Raw genomic sequence first — 25,257 nt, forward strand, 5'->3', positions numbered from 1 at the left:
TTCCTCTGGAGTATGAAAAGGGGAATGAGAAGCATGGCTAAACCTTAGCCTCCCAGAGGAGCTATGAGAACACCAGTCAGTTATCCAACAATTTAACGTTTTGCAATGCTGTTTAACATTCCATAAGTGTAAGTGGAAACCAGTTCTGGCTATTGCTTATTGAAACTAATAGAGCACTATCAAGAAAGATTAATAGGCTTAGTATTGTCAACAACGCTCACTTCCAACAAAAAGTGAAAATCAAGTGGAAAGAAACAAATGCTACCTGGGGGTTAGCAAATACTCGGCATCACCTATAATTAACATCATAAAACTTTGAAAAACATAAAGCATACCAAAAAGCAAAACATTCACTCAGTAGTGAAATCAATACAGCATGTGCCATTTCAACAGTACGCATCACCAAATCCCCAGCTTTCTTCCCAGTGCTGTTTGCGTCTGCATTTTAAGTGATCATATTCTCAATTTGAGCCAGAGCTCTGCATTTTTTTTCTGTTTAGTTGATCATTAGGATAGCTCAGTTTCCCAACACAAGTATTTGTTTCACTCAAACAAATCTAAGCTCAAATAACTACTTGAAAATACACCCAAATGGGCAGAGGGCAGATGTAACATGTGCAGAACACATATCAGAAATATTCGTTCTGAGCTTTTTGGCATTGAAGGAGGGAGCCATTTACACAAAAGCTTAGCAGGTAATTTTAGAACCTTTATAATTAAATCACGTTCATAGAACTAGAACAACAAAGCCAGAGCCTCTCTACTGAGCACAACACTAGATGTAATGCAAGATGTTTCAATTGTTCATGAACAAACAGGCATCTCTCAGAAAGGATTGCTATTCCCATATGATAAAACTGAAATTGCATATTTAAGTAAATTTCCCAAGACCATTTACACAAAATTGAAATCTGTTTTCATCTGGATCCAAAAATCTATGTGTGTTGCACAATATCCTGCTAGTGTTAAGTGTCCATGGCTCCCTTTCAGTCTCTCGCTTGAAATATCACCAGGGCAAAAGCCCAGTATTACTTCCTTTTCCTTGGAATTTGCCTCAAGCTAATGAACTGGGAAGAACCTGAGTAATTATATGGTAAACTTCTAATTTCAGATAAATTTATGACATTTACCTGCAATGTTCAGATGTCATAAACTTTCGTTAAAAATTTCTACCTGGAGGTGTCACATGCACATTCAGCAGAATATGGTGCCAAAATTAAAAAACAAACAAACAAACAAGAACAATGTCCACCTGGGAGCACTACTGAATGTTCCACTGTTAGGTATGGAACATATACAATAATAATTTTGGAGTTATTTTTTGTTTATATATATTTCTTTATTTTGATATATATAAAATATATATTTTTTATTTTGATAATCTTACATAGTTGGTTAGGGTACAAAGGGTAAAGGGCTACAGGAAAGTGGGTAATACCATTGTTTCCACACTAATATCATTTTTCCCCCTGTTATCTGGAGTCAGGGAGAAACAAAGGGAGAAGCTTCACCCAGCCTCCCACTCATCCCAGCTCCCTGATGTGAGGCATGCTCTCAGGGTCCTGCTCAAGCAGTTTTGATAGTTCAACAGTTCTGAATTTCTGCCAGTCTTGCCATTCCATACACGGTGAAATCTATTCAGAATCCACTGGCTATAGTATCTTCAATATTGGGGTTCTGAGATCAGCAGTTTAGTTGGAGGGATCGCCAAACAAACTTCGTCTGAGGTGATCCCAGACCTAATTCTTCTGTGTGCTTGTCATTACAGGGTCAGGCAGAGTCCGTCGCCTCAATCAGCTTATGCACATGCTGGTGGTTGCAATTGCTGGGTCATTTCTGTTTCCAGCCCTGTCTTCCATGCAAAACAATGGGTGTTGTAGTCCAGTCCGATCATGCCCACTTCATACTCGGCCCTTACACAGACAAGCGGGAGCTGCAGCCTACTTGGGGCGACTCTTCATAACCCCCAACAGGCCCACCCCCTACCCTGGTTCCCATGCATGCCAGTATGTACCGCAGGCTTCTTCATTCTCTCCCACATCCTATTAAACTCTCATACATGTCAATGGGCATTGAAGCCTACTTCAACTTAACCAGCCCTACTATCCAGCCCACACACATACTGGCAGGTGCCTTTCTATCTAGCCATCCCTGCCCCTGTACTGGTTTTCAAGCTCTCCAGTGGGAGTGGTAATCCAAGAGGGAGGTGCCCACTATTTCCCTACTAGGTCACTCCCACTCCTGGATTATGCACTCTCCAGGTGGTCCTGGAGTTTAACTTGACAGATTTAGCCCCCAGTGCCAACCATTTGCCAGCTGATGCTGCGGCAAAGCCCAACCAACCCTCACCCGTTCTAGTTTTTGCCTGGACCAGTCAGAACAGTCAGACCCACCTGATTTTTCCCTGATCTAGCACACATGAGGCCTACAGGTGTTGTAATCCTGCCTGATCTGGTGTGCCCCCATCACAACTCACGTTATCCAGTGGAAGTGGCTGTCCAGCAGGGGAGTCCACATTCCCCTGTCTGCTTTGCCCCCTCCCTCCCTGGTTCTCACATGTGCTGTTGGGCACTGTGGCCACATATGGAATGACTCACCTCACCTTGGCATTCTGTAATGTGCACTGATTTGTGTTGCAACCAATCTTGGCCCAACCCACGCTCTATTCTGGTGCTTGGATTTGCCAGCTGGTGATGTGAACTGGTTCAGTCTGATCTGCCCCTGATCTATGCCAAATGTATGATGGTGGGTATCTTTCTTTGGCCTGGTGTGGGTTGCTCCCTATCATGATCCTTGAAGTCACCTGCAGGGTCTGTGTCCTGACAGAGGAGTTTCCCAAGCTCCCCCATCAGAACGTCTCCCTATGCCAGATCTTGCGCATACTGGTGGATCCATGGGCCAGCCATCCTAGATAGCCTTCAGTCCATTCCGGTTCTTACTGTTGGATGTTTCAGCCCAGCCAAGGCTCGTCCATACCCAGACACTGCTCACACATGGCTCAGTAGGGGCAGAAACCTAGCATAGTCCATCCTATATCTACCCAGCTTCTCCAGAGCACCAGATGGTGCTGGAGTCTAGCCCGGGTAGGTATGCCCAGTCCCAGTTCACACTTGTACTAAGGGAGATTGCAGCCATATCCAGACCAGAACACAGTCCCCACTTGGGCCTCCACACACTTCCATGGGGACTCCAACCCAGCAAAAGTGTACTATCACAGCTCCCCAACTGGGCCTATTCCCAGCCCCAGATTACATGCATGCCAGTGGTTGCTCTGATCCAGTTGGCTTAGCCCCTGCCTCACCTGTCTCAGCCTTTGCCTTCGATACTATGGCCTAGTATCCCTGACTCATGCAGACCAGCCAATGTAAGAACCTAGTTAGGCATGACCTATGCTCCATCCTGAATTCTGTTCTTCCTTGTGAGTTGAGGTTTGCTTGTCCCTGTGTGGTCCGCCCCTTCCAGTTGCAGCTCCGCCCACCCCCCATCCTGTTTTAGGATGCACCTTTGGGTGCTGCTGCCTGACCTGCCCAGACTGTTGTCAGTTCCTTTACCCATAAGTGATGGCAGGTTCCATGGTCACATCCAGCTCAGCCCATCACGACCCCAGCTTGAGAGCTAACCAGTGGGACTTGTATTTCCCCAGGGTTGGGCCCACACTCTCCACACAGATTCTATCTCCAGACCTGGTTTTCTTGCATGCTGGTTAGTGTCTTGACCCTGTCAAGTGTGACCCATCCCCTGTTCTATGACTCAGTCAGGTACTGGTATCTATTCTTTCCAGACAGGCCCCCAGCCATAGCTTTTGTTTGGACTGGTGTGTGGCAGTCAGTGATGCTCTATGCCAACAGCCCATCTCAGGATTCCCAAATAGACCTTAATGATTCTCCCCTCCAAACCACCAGGTGCCAGTCTCTGTGTTTGCAAGCAAGTTCTGTGACCCCATCCCTGGAAATCACCCAGAATTCATCCCTCACCTACACTCACCCTGGCCTTATCTATGGATGTCCCTAGGTAGAAATTACATATCCTAAAATCCTCAGAGCTTGCTGCCGGGCAGCCAGCAGGTAGAGCCTGGCACCAGTTGGTGTGCTGGCCACCAAAAGCCTAGGACTTGGTCACCACTTGGCAGCAGTGCCATGGCCTGAGTCCATAGCATTGGTTGCGGCCTATTTCGGGCACCCCCCACAGCTGCCACCCTGCAGGGGCTCCTTTCATTCCATATCCATGGCCGAACCTGTTTGTTCCTCTACTGCTTTCCCAGGGCACAAGCAAGGAGGTGGATAGGAAGTAGAGTAGCTGGGACCAGAACTGGTGCCCATATGGGATCCTGGCACTTACAAGGTGAGGATTTATCACTGGGCCATTGTGCCAGGCCCTATTTTTGGAATTCTTTGTATCTTAGTGATGGACAGAAACTACATTCATCTCTTAGATTTCCTGTTTGGAATTTTAGCAATTTAAAGACATCTTCAGTTCAATAACACAAAGTTTATCTTTGGATTTCAAATGCTGCAAAAATCCACATAAATCACTCAGGAAGATTTTCATTGCAGATTACAGAAATACCACTAGAAGTAGCATAAGTAAAACAGCAAACGTAAAGGTTCTAAGTGACTAAGTAATCCAGAGGCAGTGTGACTTCAGGCATAATGTGGCTCTAAATAAGCTTTCCCCATATATTGGCAAGATGACCACTCGCACTTCCGGCTCCTGTTTTACAAGATTGGTGAACATAACAGAAGAAGTTGTCTTTCCAAATAGCTCTTGCGAAAGTCTTGGGGTTCAAGTTCGTTGGGTCAGTTCATTATTAAACTAATAACCATGACTAGCAACTTGAAATGCTAATGGGTTAGACTGAGCCACCTGCCCATCACATGAACTTTAGAGGGAAGATGAGTGGGAGAAGAGAGATGTCCAAAGGAAAACGGATACAGTTTCTTAGAAAGAGGAAACAAATTCTAGGCAGACAGAAATACTAGGCGTGCATCCTCAATGGCTCCTACATTTTTTTTAAGATTCCTTTTTTTTTTTTCAAGGAAAGGCAGATTTAGAGAGAGGGAGAGAGAAGGATAAATGGACAGAGGAAGAGAGAGATCTTCCATCTGCTGATTGACACCAAAAATGGCAGCAACATAGCCAACTTACCTCAATAAATATTTGTTATGTAATACAGCTGCAGGTAATAAATTACCAGTTATAAACGCTGGCACTGCCAAGCTCTGAATGATTCCCTAAATCATGGGCCCTCAAGAGAGAGGCTAAAGTAGCCACCAACTGAGATCCTAACAGGACTGTTATGTAAAAGGGTTTCCAGGACTATGGATTCAATTCTCAGATTCACCCCAACATCTTGCTTTAGTCGTTCTGCCCTCTGTCATAAAGGAAGTGTGCTGTGAGACTTTGTGAGGGCAGATTAATATACAAGATAAAAAAACAGAGGAAGAAAAGTTGAAAACATTTAAGAAGAATAGAAAACATTTAAGAAGAATAGCACAGGCCAGCAAATAAGCACAGCATCAGGAAATTCTGGGTATTAGTGTTACTTGGACTGAGGAAAATGGCAGCTTGAAGATTTTCTGTAGTTTCACCAACCAACTACCAAGTACAAGACATTGTTAAGAGGTTCCAGGCAAGGGGTTTAATATTTAGTTGTAATTCCAGTTCTAATGTAGTAACTGGTGTTTCCCTGAGGAAGACAAGATAATCATGGTATTTTTGAGATTGGAATTCATTGCATAACACCTGATAATGTACTCCTCATCATAGGAAAAATTCAGCAGTCTTAAGAACACTGTGTAGGGCCACTGTTGTGGGGTAGCAGATTATACCACCACCTGCAATGCCAGAATCTCATATGCACGCCAGTTCAAGTCCCAGTTACTCCATTTCCAATACAGCTCCCCGCTTATAGGCCTGGGAAAGCAGTGTAAAATAGTCGAAATATTCAGACTTCTGCTACCCATATGGGAGACACAGGTGAAGCCCCTGGCTCCTGGCCTCAACTTGGCCCAACTCCAGCTATGGTGGTCATCTAGGGAGTGAACCATCAGATAGAAGACTTTTCTCTATATCTATTCTCTCTTCCTCTTCCTCGCCTTCTCTCTCTATCTCTCCTTCTAGTCCTGTAACTCTGCCTTTTAACTAAATACTGTATTTGCTTTATAGCAAGACAGTGCTTGACATGCAATAAACAGAAACTGAGATTCATGAAGATTGCATATCTTTTTACAGGTCAAAGACTAGTAACAATGGGATCACACTTTGATAGCAGGTGTGTCTGACTTAGAGAGCCTGAGCTACCCTCAGACATGCAGGGATCCTTGCTGCTTGATCCTTTGGCTAGTCCTCACTAGTTTCCATCAGACATCCCTGGGGCCAACCTGCTGCCTTGTGCATCCCTCATCTGAAATGTCCTCTGCCTGATTTCTGTCTTGGGTGTCCCTAGTGCCACATGCTCTCATTGCAACTATTTTTGTTAAAAGAGCTTCTTCATTTCATAACCTTGGGCCACATTTCTCCTAAAATTTGCAGACAGGATTCTTCTCTTGCTCATTTCTTTCTTTTCTAAAATATGTGTATATGTATTTGCTTGAAGGAGTTACAGAGAGAGGAAGAGACAGAGAGACCGCTTATGTCTGTTGAATCATTTCCCAAAATACCTTCAGTGGCCAGAGCCAGAATAGTTTGAAACCAGGAGCCAGAAACTCTTCCTTCTGGCTCTCCCACATGGGTACAGAGGCCCAAGTACTTCAGCCATCCTCTGCTTTTTCCTCAAAACTATTAGCAGGGGGCACGGCATGATAGCCTAGCAGCTCAAGTCCTCACCTTGTACATGGAAGGATCCCATATAGGCACCATTCATGTCCCAGAGTCCCCACTTCCCTTTTAGCTCCCTGCTTGTGGCCTGGGAAAGCAGTAGAGGGCAACATAAAGTCTTGGGACCCTGCACCTACATGGGAGACCCAGAAAAAGCTCCTGGCTCCTGGCTTCGGATCGGCTCAGCTCTGGCTGTTGCAGTCACTTAGGGTGTGAAACAGAAGATCTTCCTCTGTCTCTCCTCCTCTCTGGTTATCTGACTTTCCAATAAACATAAATAAATCTTGAAAAATACATTAGCAAGGAGCTGGATCAGAAGTAGAGCTACTATGACCCAAATTGGCAGCCATATGCAATGTCACTGGCTTTACGCACTGTGCCGTGGCATCAGCCTCTCTCTTGTTCATTTCTACTCAGGTGGACTTTTCAAATTCTAGACTCTCTCAGTCTATGCTATCTTGCTGATATTACTGAAATAAGCCTTTGCCAAGTCCCAGGACAATCACTCTCATGTTCTTTGGCCTTAACAGATATTTCTCAACAGGGGAAAAATAGGTCTTTGGATTTGCTCCCAATAAAAAGTTTCAACTTTAGGCTTTTTATCCACAAACTGTAAAAATTCAATGTAAGGAGATATGATTGTGACCTTTGTAATTCAAAAGTGTATTGTGTTGCTAAGAAAATCTCCAAGGGATGTTACAGCTACTCTGGAGTGTAGCCTGGCAATATTAATAAATTTGATATACACATGGATTTTCATGCTTCTGAAGCTCTGTACAAGCAGAAGTTGCAGGGCTTAAGGGTGCATGTACTCTCTGAGATAGTTTCAGTAAAACTGACCAGAATTTAGATAGGGGAGGAGTTGAATAATTCATAGTACATTGAAACTTGAAGAACATAGCCATTTTAAAACAATTAGATAAATCAGCAAATATTACTCTGTGGAGAAATCTGTTCCATTAGATCATCCTTGACTTTGCAACCCCACCTGCACAGGTTCATTGACCAGTAGACATGAACTGCAGAACACCCTTATGTATTCTTCATTGAATTTCAACCTTAACTAATCCTGTCCAGGACTATATGCCTTGCTTATGCCCTCACCTCAACCCTGTCAACGTCCTTTTGGTCTTTATTTTCTCCTTATGCACCCTAACAACCAGCAGTATACTGTAACTGCTACCCCTCAAAAAAATGAGTTATGCTTATACATACAGAGCTACAACAGAGCCTAGAATGTATTACTCAATGTCATTCTAGATAAGTAAGTAATGACCAAAGATGCAGGTGCAGGAATAGCTATAGACACAAATACCCACATTGAAATATTCGCTGAAAAAGAAAGCTTTTGTTGTAAGACCTTTGTTAATAAGTACTTGCCGTTTGTTGACCTTGTTGAAAAAAATCAAGTTGTAAATTTTTATTATGAATTTTTTAAAAATTTCAACTTGGCCAGATATGAAACAATTTAAAAACCTTTAAAGTGCATTACAAAAAAATGGCTTTAAAACACATACACACACTTTTATCATTACCAGAAAGAGACACCTTGTTAGATAAAAACAAAAACCATGGTCTGGTAATCAGATCAACAGACAAAAATCATGCAGTTAGGGTCTTCAGGCTCAGACTTCTATTGAATTCTATTGCTGGAATTTCACATTCGTTCCTTATTGGATGACTAAACTAGGTGGCGGTCAACATATTAAGACAGCAGGCGGCTACTCAGCTTAGTTCTGCTCAGCCTTGGCAAGAGCTCAACTCTCTCAGGTGTTGGATGGACAACTTTGTCTCTTCTTCATCCTGCTCTTTATAGGATTATCTGGGCACCTGTGTTGGTAATGAAACGTGCGGTGATCCCAACAGGGAGATGATAACTTTTCTTTACCCTCTTCATGGCCTGCCTCTTCACGTTGTGGTACGAGGGCGAGCATGCTGGGCTCCATGCCCGTAGGGTCTCGTGTGTAGTGAGCTGGAGCCTTCTCTTGCTGTAGGGCTGGTGTGTTTGGGCCAGGCCTTGGGGAGCACCCTCTCAACCTGTCATTCTTTTTTCCCCACTCTAAGTTTTTCTGGTAATTTGCTGGTCATCGGGTGGAAGTCCCCTATGACTTGCATGGCGTCTGTAATGGTTAGGGTCTGCTGCTCATGCACTGCCTTGCCTAGAGCTCCATTCGAACACTGGCTGCCTTTCCTCCTTTTCTTTCAACAACATCACACTCCATGGTCTCCCCATCTCCCACATTGCGATGGTGCTTCCTGGGGCTCTTTTTCATGTAAGCTAGCATATGAACGCATCTTCCTTGCTGTAATTCATGTTGATGAAACCGTATCAATTTCTTTTTAAGATTTATTTTATGTTTTATTGGAAAGGCAGACACATACAGAAAAACAGAAAGATCCATCTGTTGGTTCACTTCCCAAGTGGCTGCAATGGTCAGAGCCGAGCCAATCTGAAGCCATGACCCAGAAGTTTCTTCTGGCTCTCCCACGTGGATGCAAGGTTCCAAGGGTTTGGGCCATCCTCGACTGCTTTCCAAGCCACAGCAGGGAGCTGGGAGGGAAGTGGAGCAAGCGGGACATGAGCCAGCACTCACATGTGATCCCAGTGGATGCAAGATGATGATCCAGCCACTAAAATATTGGGCTGTCTATTTCTTAGACTGAATCATGTTCACTGTTCCCCAAACCTTTCTTGTGATATGATTGTCTCCTCCAGTAGATTCCACAGATGCGAGGCTGCCCAGGACCCACTCCCTCTGCTGCTTGCCCATGGTGCCAGCTTTTCGTTTGGAGGTGCTGGTAGTGGTGGACTGCTGAGGGGTCATGGCCTCACTGCCCATGTTGGAGGTGATGGAGATAAGGGTCTCCTGAAGCAGCTGCAGCTCCTCACATTGACTGGATGCTAATGAGGTCCACTGCAGAGGCAGGGCTGTTCAGGGCTCTCTACGGTTCACTCTTGGCTCCTGCTCCCCATAAAACTGGAAAATTTTTTTGCACCATTGATAACTTTAAATGGTGAGGATGGAAATGGAAATGTGGCAAATGCATATTACTATGTTTTTTAAAAATTAGAACCCTCATTGTCAACAACTGAAGTTGTCACACACTATTAACATGATAAATTTAGAAGAAGGCTTTCATTTAAAAATTGTCAAGGGATAGAGGGAGCTCTATAAATATACCTATGAGGGAGAAGGATCATAATGCAAATGCCCACCCTAGGCAACTTCAAGGACACCATGCATCTCTATGGATATTGTCTGCCTTCTATCCCCTAGGAAGAGAATGCAAGATAACTATAGGAATTGAACTCTCTGAAGTTACAAAGCACAGAGATGTGGTATAAGCCATTCCGGGCTAATGAGCTGCAAAGGAAAAGCAAAGGAAAGTGGAATCTCAGAGCAGTGTGAGGTTGGCACTCCATAGAGGACAAGGACAGATGAAGCCAGAAAGGACAGCAAAAACTACCAGGGTATGGTCTTGCTAGCAGATCTCAACATGTTTTTGCTCCAATAGAGACATGACAGATAACATTCTTGCTTACAACACATCCTTATAAACACTCCACAGTGTGATAAAGCCCAGCACTGTAATAATCTGTAATCACCTTTTAGTAATAACTATCAGCACATTAGGGATGATAGTTTCTCTCAGAGGATTTTAGCACACCTAAGATAAGCCTCAGATTATATGCAATTCCCCCAGATATACTTGTACACAGTCAGTTTCATTTCCAATCAAGAAAGCACTGCAAATGCAAGGGAGATTGACAATGGGAAGTGGACAATCAATCTTCTTTTGTTTGTGTTGAAGAAAAGAACTTCACAAGCTTTAGTGTTTTATCATGTGCAATAAGTTACATGAGACACACTTGAATGTGACAGCACACACCAAGTTGGTTAAAATACATTGGATGCTCTAACTTCATGTTTCTGATCATGTTTGGCTGAAAAGGAATAATGAGATAGGATTCTGCAGCTCCCACTGGGGAACACAAGAGCTGGGGTAAGGGGCATGCAAGGCCAGGCATAGCTGTAACACCCATCAGCATTTGTGTGGGCAGGTTCTGGGGACAGGCTGGACTGGACCGGGCCTTAGCACTTGCTGGCAAGCACACAGAGCCAAGACAGGGTATGGACCATGCCAGGCTGAATCTAAGCATCCACCGCATATGTAAGAGTTTGGGCTGGTATAGGCCTATCAGTGGATCTCTGGGTACTCCCCTGCTGGGCTGCAGCTCCCACTGTCTAGTGCAAGAGCCAGGGATGTGGGTGGATCAGGCTGAGTAAGGCTCCCATCAAGATGTGTGTGGGCTGGATCTGGGTGTGGGCCAAGCTGGGCTGGGCTCCAGCACCCACCAGTGCTCACAAGAGCCAGAATGTATGTGGGACAGGTCAGGCTAGGCCACAGTATCCACTGGTGAGTACTTAGACTATGGGTTGGTTATGTCAGTCTGGGCAGTGGTACCCAATAGCACATGCTAGATCCATTGCTAGGAGCAGCCTGGTAGGAGAACTTAAGGAACTCACCTGCTAGACATGGCTTCTGGCAGTAAGTGTGAGAGGCAAAGCTGAGGGCAGGCTAGACCATGCTGGGCTACAGCCATTGGCACATGTGTGAGCTGGACCTGAAGATGAGCCATATAGAGCCAGTTCACAGCACAATTGGCACAAGTGAGAGTCAGGACAGGGTGCAGGCCAAGCCAGGTTTGATAGTAACGCCCATCAGTTCACAAGAGGGCTGAGTATGGGCTAGGCTGGACTAGGCTGCTGTACCTGCTTGCAAGAGCTGGGACTGGAGGTGGACCAGGCTGAGCCAGGCCATAGAACCTTCTGGTGAGTACCAAGACTTGGTATGTGAGCCATCTCAGTCTGGGCCACAGCACCTGCTAGCACACACAAGACCCAGCACTGGCAGGGAAACTTGGGGATTCCCTTGCTGGGCTGCTGCTTCCACTGGTGAGCATGAGATCTGGGGCTGGATGCAGGCCAGGCAAGCTATGCCTCAGCACCAGCTGTCAAGTGCCAGGACTGGTAACAAGACATGTTAGGTTAGACTTCAGTACCCCCTGGGTGATTCAAGATCCCGGGCTAAGGGTATGCTTAACAGAACAGTGGCCATTCCCCTGCTAGATTGTACCTATTGCTGGTGAGCATAAGAATCAGGGCTGGGGGCAGCCCAGGCTAGATAAGTCAGCAGCACCTGTTGGCATACTTAAGGACTGGTTCTGGGGATGGGGCTGGCTGAGCTAAGCCACAGTTCTCATGGTGCACAAGAACCAAATGGGAGGTGAGCTGGGCTGGACCGGGATAGACTATAGAAGAAGCTGGCATACACAAAACCTGAAGCTGGGTGTGGGCCTGGTGGGATTAATCAGTTGTTACCTGAATAGGCTATAGCACTGACTGGTATGTGTGAGGACTGGGTCTGTGGTGTGCTGACTGAATAGACTGGACGACACCAATTCCCAATTTGTGTGACAAAGGTGGTCAGGGCAGAACTGACCAGGCTACTGTATCCACTGGAATGTGCATTGGCCGGTTCAGGTGACAGACTGAACCTGACCCTGCACTGCCTAGTGTATGGGAGTCGAATCTGAAATCATCCCAGGCAAGGTTTCTTGGAGGATTCCCCAAATGGACTGCTAAACTCAGACCCTGGCCACAAAGAAAATCACAAGGTGTGTAGTCTGACCTTGGACTGCATGTGTTAGGACTGGGCTTCCTCAGTTGCTGATGCCTGTGCAGTGGACAGCATGCCCAGATGCACACAAGTGACATGATGGTCAACTCACCTAAGTTATCAGGTAGCATTGACTGCCTCATCAGAGGATGGAAAGCAGAACAGATTGGGCAATTCTGGCCTAGTTTTAAGCAAGTCTCTAGATCTGTGGGTGCACTAAGGTAGACTTTGTCAATCAGTAGGCCTTGGAAAGAATTTCTTAACTCTGGAGCAACAAGACCAACAACATCTTGTGGCTATTGAGACTATTCAAGTAACACCTTCAGATTATACTTCTCCATATTGAGGTCTCTGGGACATCATCAAAGAACTGGCCCCCAACCCTGAGTTCTAATGTAATTTAACAACAATGACCAGCTTTCTCCCCTTCCTCTGTTGCTGACATAGGAGAAAAAAAAAAGACTGAAACATGTGTCCCAACCACCTTCCTCCACCTCTGACCCTCACCCGCTAATAAGAGGACGCCATGGACATACATCCCTCTCAACTATGTAAGCAATATTAAGAATAAACTTGTAAGAAAAAAATACTGAAATATGAAACAAGGCCCCTGACCTACACCATATACAAAAATCAACTCACAATTAATCAAGGACATAATCCCAAGACCTGAGGCCATCAAATTACTAAAGGAAAACATAAGGAAACACTGAAAAGCATTGGCAGCAGCAAAGACTTCTTGGACAAGAACCCAAAAACACAGGCAATAAAAGAAAAAATAGGCAAATGGGATTATGTCATGCTAAAAAGTATCGCACTGAAAAGGAAACATTCAACAAAGTAAAGAGGAAACTGACAGAATGGAAGAAAATATTTATAAAATATGTATCTGATAAAGGATTGATATCCAGAATATATAAGGAGTTCAAGAAACTCACCAACAACAGAGCAAACAGTCCGGTTAAAGAAACGAGCTAATGTTAGTTTTCAAAGCATGAAATACAAATGGTCAATAAATACATGAAAAGATCCTCAGGTTCACTAGCCATCAGGAAAATACAAATAAAAACTAGTGAGATTTTACCTTATCCCAGTTACCATGGGTATCATCCAAAAATCAAAAAATAACAAATATTGTGAAGATGTAAGTGAAAAGGCACCCTAATGCATTGTTTTAAGAAATACAAAATAATGCAATTGCTATGAAAGATAGAATAGAGATTTCTCAGAAATCTGAAAAGTAAATCAGCCAGATGACTCAGCAAGTTCACTTCTGGGAGCTTACTCAGACACAATTAAATTAGGATATGAAAGAGTTATCTCTATCCTCATGTTTATAGCAGCTTAGTCAAAATAGCTAAGATGTGGAATCAACCTAGATGTCCATCAACTGATAATTGGATAAAGAAAATCTAGTATATACCCCTGGTGGACTACTACTCAGCCATAAAAAAGAATGAACACCTGTCTCTTGCAACAAAATGGATGTGACTGGAGATCACAATGCTTAGTGAAATATGCCAGTCCCCAAAAGACAAATATCTTATCTAATTCATGGTACCTAATACATAAAATACTAAGCAATTTAATGTATGTGAATGAAATTGACATCTTGGGATTTGGTTATTGTTTATCGCCCTTGTCTACACTGCTGCAGAACGATGGTTTTTCTACTTTCTATTTGTTGAATTCTTTAGTTGGTGAAGGAATAATCTGTGATTACAAGCAAATCCAAGGGGTGCTATCACGAAAATTAAGAGGGAAAAATAGAAAGAAAAGAAAAAGAGCGGAAGTATTGTTATATTATTAAAATTTGATCTACGAGACATATGTTCTCTTTATATTGATAAAAGAAGAAATACCAGAGTAGACTAAGAATCTCCAGGTAGGACAAAATGAGGAAACACTATGCAAAAAAGATAATTAGAAGCACTAAGTTGCTGTTGTCCATTTCTGTACTTTTACTTTTTATAGCTGAGGTCAGCTTATGCCCTAGGCACTACATGAAAGGTTTTAGGCTTCAAGGAAAAAAGCCACGAGTTTAGTACAGTGAGAACTGGGGTGGGGGTAGTGAAGGGAGAGTGGAACCGGTGAGTGCAAAATTGCAACAATTCAAAACAGCGCCAATGGAGAACAAGCTAAACCGGGAAATGGAACACTGCACAAAAAGGAGCTGCACTGACACTAATTCTGTGTTAGGAGATAAATTGTGGAAAGTTTCTAAAGCTGCTAACTTAAGCAAATGTAACACACAGAGAGAAGAAATAGTTGAGCTTTGGTACAAACTTCAATCCCTCCACACTTGGAAAATTGCAGGGGAGAAGAAAAGAATGCTGAACTATACACGCTTTTAAAATATGATCCTGAAATATTATTCTTTCATCTTGCTGGTCTCCATTAGAAGGAATAGTTTCTGGTTTTAGGGTTTTATAGCCATTGTAGAAAATTCTTTCCCTATATGCAGTTGTTCAAGGCTCACACTCTAAGCATCGTATCTTAGGGCTTGCAAATCATCCTCAGTGTGTTTTATAAGGTCATTTTTCCTTTTAAGTCAAATTGCATCTTAAAAGGTATCATAACTTTATGGGTGCTGTGCTTGGTGGCAGTAAAGATACCAATATCTTGCAGTAGGCCTCACACTTTTATGAGATCCTCTTGGACCCTGCTTACATTTATGTTTCTCTCCTCGGCTCCTGTATGCATTTCAGTTTACCATCTCATATCATTGTCATCAATGTATATCTTTCCATCTGCTGCTACTCAGACCGAGGCAATATGAGATGTAAAATGGAACGTAAAGTGGCTTCATCCTGTTCCACTATTCACCTTCTAAAGTCATCTTCCGCTGCCTATTACCTATGAATTCTCCCCCCATCTTCTAGTCCCCACCCCGTCTTTTCTCTCGCTGTTTCCAGATCCTTCCCACACTTTTCACTAGGATGACAAAGAATTAATACTGAGAACTACTTGAAAAATAACCAATTACACTACCAAAGTCATGCCACTACCATTTGGTTTCTGGGCCACACCACTCCTGGAGCAGTTCTCCTGAATAGTTCTCATGGCCTCCCATCTGCAGGGCCTAAATGAATCTATTTTTAAAACAAGGTGATTCACTATAGCATTTGAAAAATATATCACCCAGGTCAGTTTGTGAATCATGTAAATATACAAACACAGACATGTTTGTAATCAAAAATCTAATCACCTCACACTGCAAACAAATCACAAATTATTTATATGACATCTTTGGAGGCTTTTTGTTTGTTTGTTTTTTGATTTTCAGTGTTTTGCATCTCTTGGAGAAAAGAAAGTGCAGCAGCAACACCATTTTTTATTTGAATGGTAACGGTGGTGCAGAAACTGTTTATAATGGCAATTACTCTTCTCTCAGTGCTATGGAAAGAAAGTCTGTGTTCCCTCTAAAACTCATGAGTTGCAGCTCTAACCTCTAATGTAATAATATTTGCATGAGTGACCTTGGGAAGTAATTGGGTTTTTCTTTCAAATCTTATTCTTTGAAAGACAGAGAGCTGCTTTCCATTTTCATTTCCCAAATTCCCGCAATGGCCTGGTACCAGAGCCAACAGCTAGGATCTCAGTCCAGCTCTCCCATGTGAGTGGAAGGAACCCAACTATCTCAGCTCTGACTGCTGCCTCCCAGGGTCTGCATTAGCAGGAAACTGGAGTCAGAAACAAGAGCCAGAACCTAGGATTTTCATGTAGAATGTGGACATTTTTTTAAAAAGTAGTTTTATTTTAATTTGAAATGCAGTGTTAAAGGAGAGACAGAGAGATTTTCCACTGACTGTTTCACTTCCCAAATGATCACAACAGCCAGAGGTGAGCCAGTCTGAAGCCAGGAGCTGGGAGCAACTTCTGAGTATCCTACGAGGATATAGGCACATAACAACTTGAATCACCTCCCGCTGCTTTTCCATGCCACAAATAGGGAGCTGGATTGGAAGAAGTGGAGAAGCTGAGACATAAACCAGCATTTAGATTAAATCTAAATGATGAGTTTAAACCCCTTAGAAGAGGTAAGCCTCTCTCTTTCTCCCGCTCTCTCTCTCTCCCTTCCTCCTGCCATCCCTCCTGCCATCCCTCCTGCCATCCCTCCTCCTGCCCCTTCCCCCTACTCTTTTGTCTCTCTCTCATTCCTTGTGTGCACACACCAAGAAAAAAGCCATATGAACATACAACAGAAAGGCAGTAATGCAGCAATCCAGGAACTATGAGAAATAAATGTCTATTGGTAAAGCCACCATTTTACACATTTTGTTAGAGCAATCCCAGCAGACTAGGCCACCTGGTAACAAATGTAATACTCATAAAAGCCAAAATTAATAAACTGTGGTTGCACATCTAATGGCCAGTCATCAGCACGTTAATTTCCCTGTATGCAGAACTAGCCATGCTGTTTATTCACTGGCGACTCTGAATGAAATGGGCTGCATTAATACAACCATCTGCTCTGTTTGATTTGATAAGTGGCATTAAGACAAGAAACAGAAAGTTTATAGTCAGTACAACTTAAACTTATGTAACAGAAGGTAAATGATCTTTCATTTGGAGGAGCTGAACAGAACATTCTCCAAGGATAAAACTTAAATTAATGGTTGCTCTATAACAATTCAAGTTAAATTTGTCTCCAGTGGACTCAATAAAATCCATGAATATTCACACTTTTGTGATTTGAATGAATTGTTGCATTTTATTCTGCTCCATGCTTCATCTGTGATAAGAAGCAACAAACATTATATAAAGATTTCAAGGCCAATTAGGTTATTCAATAATTATCTTTATTTCTGCTCTGTGTAGACTATTGATGGTTTCTTGCCTAAAGAGCTTTCCTCTGATTATGGTATTAAAAGATTTTTCGATACTTTCATGCAGGTAAGGCTGTTCTCAATATTTAACATAAATGACTATTCTCCTGCAAACTCTTCAAATGGATTATCAGAAGTCATTCTGGCAGAAGTAAAACAAAAAGCATTAGGAGCTAACTGGGAACAGCTGCTTTGCTGAACCAAAGAATATAGAGCACTCACCATCAAAACAAACCTGGATAAAATGTACCATTAACAATTTTATCCTTCCTTGAGAACTGAGGAATTCTTATGCTTTATGCATGTGAACACAGATTTTCTGGATTAGTATAGTTTTACTTGCTCACTAGTCATAATTTTCCCAGAGCTTTTAAAACTATATCTTTTTCCACTTTTATGGGTAATTCCCTATTATTGCCTGCAAGGGTAATCAAATTATTTTTATCACTTCTTCCAGGTTATTAAAAAGGATATGCAGAGTAAGTAGCCTAATAATTATCCTGCCAGCATTCTGCAAGACAATTTCGTCTCTCGGTCACACCAGGGCCATCTTTCACTGTGCTTTCTGTGCCCTGGCTCTCCCTTCAGTCCACTCTCCATGTATGAGTTCAGAGCACCATTTGAACTGAGCACATGTCACATCCCAGATTAAAACTTCCTTACCTTCGTGTAGAAGAAACCCCAAAACTCTGAATCATATCAAAATTCCTCCATTCGCTTGTCCATACCTAACTCCCCAGCCTCAGTGTGTGCCAGCTTCTTTAGCATTCTCCAGCCTATGTGTCTTCGTCACATTTTAGTTTTTCACTTGTTCTACTTGGGACCATTACACATGCCTAGGGATGTGTGGCCTGAAGCTTGAGCTTCAACAGCTTCACTTGAACTTTCCCTCTGTTCTCAAAGCTTCTCTGTGATCGTGTAACATACTTTGGGTAATTACTTGCTGACTGTCTCTGCAACTTCACTGTGCACTCTGTGAGGGCAGAGCTGAGTTCCCCATGCTCACTACCATATCCTCTTCTCCAGATCATAGATACCTAGTGAATACTCATGGAATGGAAAAGTGAGCAAATGAATCAGTAAAATGTTCCTAATAGAGCTTACATCTGAATCATTTAACATTTTCCTGCAGATTTGGGGAATAAGGAAAAATGCTACTTCCATTGCAATAGTGATACAAGTATCACTTCAGAAACTCACACCACTTACTCCTCTTAAGTTATTTTATAAGAAAGAGACAAACCAAACTGACAATTCTGTAAAGATTAATTCTGTCCCACACAACTGAAAGCTTTCAGTTTGAGACATTCCCTAAAGACACTGTCTAGCTCTTCTGATCATCTGCTTACATACACATACAGTTGGATCCCTTAGATCATCTTAATCTTTTTTATTTGAGAAACACAAAGAGTAGAGAGAAAAACAAACAGAGGGCTCCCATGCACTGCTTTACTCTCCAAGTGCTGCCAACAGCTGGAGCTGGACAGAAGCCAAAACCTGGAATTCAAACCAGACCACCCACATTGGTGGTAGGGACTCAATAACCTGAGCCATCAGCTGCTGTTTCCCAGAGGATTCAGAGCCAAGGCTCAAGCCAGGCACTCCAATGTGGAATGCAGGTACACCAACCAGCGCCTTAACCGTCAGTCCTAAAGCTCATTCTCTCATTCATCGCTAAAGATACAAATGCTGCTGAGTTAAACCAGATTATATCCAATGGTTTGCCTGGAAATCTTGGCAGTCCACTGGCTTTAAGGGAAAAGGAAATATTGCCTTCAGCGCTTGCCAGATCCTCTGGTATAAATACTCTTATCATGGCCCGTTTTAAATAACTGTATTTAGTAACTACCCTTAAAAATAGTTAAAAATTTAATAATCTCTATTATATAATCATCTCTAGTATACAATCAGCTATATGGAAATTTCACGAAATTATTTGTTTCTCACATACATACAAGATAGAGAATAAACCAACTGAATTCACTTTCAAAAGCATAATACCGCACAGAAGGAAAAAGAACTTGTGTACAGAGAGTGTATGCTGCCAAATTTACTGTGATAAAGTTTACTTTGTAATCATTTGATTTCTTCATCCTATTCTCATCTAGAGTCTGCCCCAAAGCAATTTCACAGCTTAGATACCATCTGTTCCACTTTATTGCAAACTTTTTAAGTAGTCAAATGGTGAGTGTTAAATACCACAATGAAACTTTTCTTCTAGTTGCTAGGTACAACAGCAACTCATGCTCTGGTCCTCACCCCTTCCCATATTCACTATAACTCACTCATTATGGAGCATGTATGGCTGTTCCCTGTGTGCTACTTTAGGGTGTCAGAATTCAAACAGACAAATTCCAGTTTTCAAGAAGTTCACAGCCTGGTAAGGAGATGCACAAAGAATTCCAGTCAGAAAGTTCTAGCATTGAGGTAACCAAAGAACTCAAACATAATTTAAAAAGCTAAGGTTTGAATCTAAAGAATGAATAGGAATTGATTGTGAAAAGATGGAGAGGAAAGATACTTTAGGGAGAAAGAAGAGCCCTTACAAAATTGTTCTAGAGCAAGGTACAGTCACTGTTCAAATGAATAAGGCATAGAATCGAAGGGGGTGGGGAATGACTTCTGAGGCTGCAGAGGCAGCTGGGCTGATGAGGCACTCATCATTAGGACTTCACAAAAATCTTCTGGTCTTTTACGTTAGACAGTAGTGGGGTGAGCAGGAGGTAAGAGACCACGTGCTGGAGCAATGACAACCCAATAACTAACTCCACCTCTACTATTGATCTTCCCCTGTGCTTTCTGTTCATCTTAATTCTTTACAGTTGCCACGTGATTTTTTTATGTTGAAGAAAAATAAATGATGCCATTCTGTTGCCTCAATTGGTCCATAAATCTTCTTTAGGTACCATTTTTTTCTAAAATTGGTATTCAACATGAATCAGCTTCTGGTATCACAAATCTAAGGAAGTAAAAATAGATAGGTTAACAAAATAAAGGGAACATCTCTCCCAGCATAATTTGTAGTTTGGCCAAGAAATTATCTTAACAGTTGTGACTATCTATTGCTCTAGCATGAACTACCCCAATTCCAATTGCATCAAACTACAACAATCATGATTTGTTCTCATCCTTTAGGTGATTGTCTAGATTCAGCTTAACTGATCCTACTCTCTAACATGCTCCCAAACTGTAACTGGACATAAAGACATCTCAAAAGCCCCCTCAGTAGCTACTGATTGGAACCTTAGTAGAGACATAGTACTAGGCCTTTTTATGTAACCCAGTCTTCACTGTACAATTTTTTTACTCCAAGATATATGTCCCAGAGAGAAAATCAGATCCTTTCTAACCTAACTTGGTTATTTGCATAACAATACTCTGCCATATTCTGCTCTTTGAAAGTGGACACCATGGTTTGTCTATTCACAAAAGAAAAAGAATTAGAATCTAGCCCTTGGTGGGAGAAAATGTCAAAGAATTTGCAGACAAGCTTTAAAACTGTCACAATTGCTTTCATACTTTTCACTGAGATGAAGGACATTCATTTCATTTCCATTTTGGTGCACAGTAACAAACAATATTTCTCACTGGATACTGTGACATGACTGCTAGCAGTCTTGTGTTGGAAACTTGAGAAGACCATTGCATTCCCAACAGCTAATCCGCAGGTCCAACAGACCAGGGTGTTTGTTAACTGCTACATTCACCCAAGCCCACTCATCTCCTGCATCCCACAGATGAAGCACATGTTCTGTTTAGCTAGACAAGAAGATGGCCCACACGTGGCCCCGCTGACATCACAGGACAGTTGCCTATAAAACTAGACTTCTGACGCCGGGCTCCAGCCTCGCTTCCTCACAGGTCGTCGTCCTCATCCGGGAGGGCGGTCGTCTGAGCAACCTCTAGGTCGTGCTCATACTGCGCTGCCAATGCCGGGTCCATGACCACCTCTGGCGGGGCGAGAGCAGGCATGACAACAAACTCCAGGTTGGGGTCTCCAATGAGCTTCCTAGCAAGCCAGAGGAAGGGCTTCTCAAAGTTGTAGTTACTTTTGGCAGAAATGTCATAGTACTGGAGATTCTTCTTTCGGTGGAAGACAATGGATTTTGCCTTCACTTTCCTGTCCTTGATATCCACCTTGTTGCCACACAGCACAATGGGGATGTTCTCACACACGCGCACCAGGTCTCTGTGCCAGTTGGGCCGTAACAAATAACTGCTAGAATACATGGAAAGAAAGTTAAATTTCCCGTATGTGCCCTCTGATCAAGATCGAAGTCTTAAGAAATTTGGCTGATTGATAAATACAGAAGCAAAAACTAAAAACCAAGCCATAGGAGTCACCCTCAAGAAACAAACATTTCAGGGGTAAACAAAGAGAAATCAAGATTACCTTTAAGAGCTAAGGGGCAAGGACTGATTCCATTTCCAAAGCGAGAAGAACGTAAGGACCAATGGCCGAATCCTGTTGCCCCTCAGTGTGTGCTTCAGTTGTATATGCTTGTCACTGTAGGCCAACAGGGTGTAAGTCTCTTAATCTCCTCTTTACACGTTGGAAGAGTTAAAAAGAACACTTCCAGCTCTCATGTATACAGATATCTGAATCTCATCATGGACAAAATGAGGTAAGAAGCTTCTCTGCTAGAATTTTTTCTTAATGAGATTCATTTCTATCCAGGTGTGAAACACTAGCCATATACCTTACAAGATGAGGGATATTTTAAATTCACACAGCTTACAAGTAGTTTAGCCTCATGTAATTTACAATACTTGAAGCAGGCAATTCTTTTCCAATTCTGTATGAAAGAAGAGTAAATGCTGAAAGGAAAGTCACTCCTTCGATCTGATTTCAAACATGCTATTGAAAGATCAGAAGAAAGCACCTCTAGTCTCACCCCTTTATAGACTGCCCAGCTACTCACTCAGTTGTTCATAGGACAGCTTGGGTTAAATAGTAGAATCAGAGATTACACCCTAAATTTGAGTTGGTAGCCCTATTCCTATTAATTTATGAATTATCACTTTGTCAAATGTATCTCAAGTTACAAAAACAATAAGAATCATCTAGGAAGCCATGAAAAATGTCCAGTTTCTTGGGTGTTGTCACAGAGATTCTGTTTCAGCAGTAGGTTTTGGATGCATCCTGGAACATATTTGATTATCTTCTGTTTACAAATCACTGTTCCAGGCATGGGATAAACAGCCAGCAAGAAAAAGTCCATGTCTCACAAAGTTGACATTCTAGACAGGGAGAGAGACAATTAAAACAAAACAAAACAAAAAAAAATAGTGATTGTAAGATTGGAGAGGAGAGCGGGGACTTGGGGAGACTTGAGGGAGGGAGAAGGCAGACACCAGCACCAACTAAACTGTATCAAAAAAACAATAAAAATATATAAAATAAATAAATTAGGGGCCCAGCATGGTAGCCTGGCAGCTAAAGTCCTCGCCTTGTACACACTGGGATTCCATATGGGCACTGCTTTTCATCCTGGCATCCCCTCTTCCCACCTAGCTCCCTTCTGTGGCCTAGGAAAGCAGTCAAGGATGTCCCAAAGCTTTGGGACCCTGCACCTATGCAGAAGACCCAGAAAAAGCTCTGGGCTCCTGGCTTCGGATAGGCTCAGCTACTGCCATTGCCGTCACTTGGGGAGTGAACCATCAGACAGAAGATCTTCCTCTATGTCTCTCCTCCTCTCAGTATATCTGACTTTGCAATAAGGATAAATACATTTTTTAAAATTAAGTAATAAATTAATTTTTAAAAGTGAACAGAAAATAGAACTTCAGCCAATGTAGTTCTTTAAAAGAAAAATTGGGGGGCTGGACTTGGGGCATAGTGTGTGGGTTGACCTGCCACCTGTGACACTGGCAACCCGTATTGGTACCAGTTGAGTCTCTGCTGCTCCACTTTAGACCCAGCTCCATATTAATGGGCCTGGGAAAGCAGCAGGGAGTCTCTGAAGTAGTTGAGCCCCTACTTTGATGCAGGAGACTAGGAAGAAGCACCTGGCTCCTGATTTTTGTCTGGCCCAGCCCTGCCCATTGCAGCTATTTACAAATAAGATTCTCTGTCTCTCTCCCTCTCCCCGCCTCCCTTTCTCTGTATGTTTGTTTGTGTGTCAGAGAGTGTGTGTTTGTGTATCTTACTCTCTCTGTAACTTTAAATTTTAAATAAATAAAAATAAATATTTCAAAAGATTACAAGCAAACATTCTAAGTAAATAGGGAGTGCTGGATGACACTATTTTACTTATTTTAAAGTAGAAATGTCTTTGTTGTTTACTATAATTTCAATGTACCTAAGGAAAAGAAAAAAATCTGAATTACTGTAAATGTAAAACAGAAAAATGGAAGTCCATTGTGAGTTAAAATTGGTTTGATTTCACCTGTTTTTCCATGCTGCTTCGTGAGAAGAAAATGACAGAAAGCATTTTGCATACAATCACACAGAGATCCTAAGATTTATTTGTTCATTAAACAATTATTTATTGAATACCCACTATGTGTCAATCCCTGTTCTAGCAGCTGGCAACAAAGCAGGGAGGGAGACAAAGACCCTGCTGTCTTTCATAGTCTTGCTAGGGGAGTAGAAATGTCAGTATTAAATTATCACTTACTAATATAATTTAAAGTTGTGATAGATCCTGTGAAGAAAATTAAGTAGTTTGGATAAATGCCCAAGCTTAACTTCATGGATCTGGGGGAATAAATGGGATCAGGAATGAAAAGATTTCTTGGTAAATAAAACAAAGAAATTTTATCTTAGAAACACAAAAGAAATAGCAAATGAAGAGTAGAGAAAGATCTCAAAGTGAAGAAAAGGAACAAACTTCATGTTAGCTGATTCTGCTTTTCTATACCAGTAGGAAGCCTTGTCCTAGGGAACTGGGAGAAATTTTTTTCTATTTTTTTTTTTATTGTTTTTTGATACAGTTTAGTTGATGCTGGGGTTTCCCTCCCTCCCAAGTCTCCTCCTCTCCCCTTTATTCTCCCCTCCAGGCTCACAACGGGTATCTTTCATGAATTTTGAAGTTGAGAGAAAAATGAGACGACATCAGGGAAATCTGGGTTAAAGGAAGTTTTTAAAGGACTATGGAGGAAAAAGTGGTTGGAAGTCAATGAAATAGAAATGAAGAGTTCACTGAACAGCATAAAGTATCAGCAAGCATCTGCATTCTAAAACACTTGGTCTGAGCTTCTGCCATTTCTCTTCCAAACCACTCCTGTCACATCTCCCCGCGTCTCTCAAAAACCTCCCAGCTCATTTTCCCATGTCTGCTGTATTCCATTCCCCACACTGAAGCCTGATTTCATTGGGCTCTCCCAATCAGGAAACTCCTGATCTTCAGTGCTGGGGAAGTTTTTTTAACTGTTGGTTTGATATTTGCAGCTCCTCATTACATTGTTTCTACTATTAAATATAACATAAATGAAAAATCCTAATTTTATGTGTATCTTACATTTATAAAGTCACAATCTCCATAGCCACAATAAGAAATTGAACTCCACCACGATGCTGGCAGCTGGAGAAGACTAGTTTAGATATTGTCAGGGAAGACCCCTCTGAGTGATAACATTGAATAAAAGACCCCAATCAAACCTGAAGATCTTGAGGGAACAGCATTCCAAGCTGAAGGAACAGTAGAGGTAAAACATCTGGGATAGGAAATATCTAGACATGTTCCAGGAAGAACAAAAAGGCCCATAAGACTAAAGCAGAATGAATGAGAAGTATGGTTTCTCATTGATGAGGTCAGATAAAGGCACAGATCATAGGGCAGTGTAGACCCTTGTAAGGAGTTGGAATTTTGAGTATGATAGAAATTACCAGAAGACTTTCTAGGAACAGATGATGTAATCTGTATTTGTAAATTATCACTCTGATTAGGTAAGAGAGTTGAGAAACAAGTCATTAGGTACTTTCAGT

General features: G+C 42.3%; 1 protein-coding gene across 1 annotated transcript; it reads right to left on the reverse strand.

The window, feature by feature from the left end:
• Nucleotides 1–20,926: 20,926 nt before the first annotated feature.
• LOC131481188 (GTP-binding nuclear protein Ran-like) lies at nt 20,927–21,557 on the reverse strand. The gene has a single exon (XM_058668894.1). The coding sequence runs from the start codon at nt 21,555–21,557 to the stop codon at nt 21,183–21,185; it is 375 nt and encodes a 124-aa protein (XP_058524877.1). The 3' UTR covers nt 20,927–21,182.
• Between the last annotated feature and the right edge of the window lie 3,700 nt (nt 21,558–25,257).

This window comes from Ochotona princeps, chromosome 9 (assembly GCF_030435755.1).
Source record: "Ochotona princeps isolate mOchPri1 chromosome 9, mOchPri1.hap1, whole genome shotgun sequence".
In the NCBI taxonomy this organism is placed as follows: domain Eukaryota; kingdom Metazoa; phylum Chordata; class Mammalia; order Lagomorpha; family Ochotonidae; genus Ochotona; species Ochotona princeps.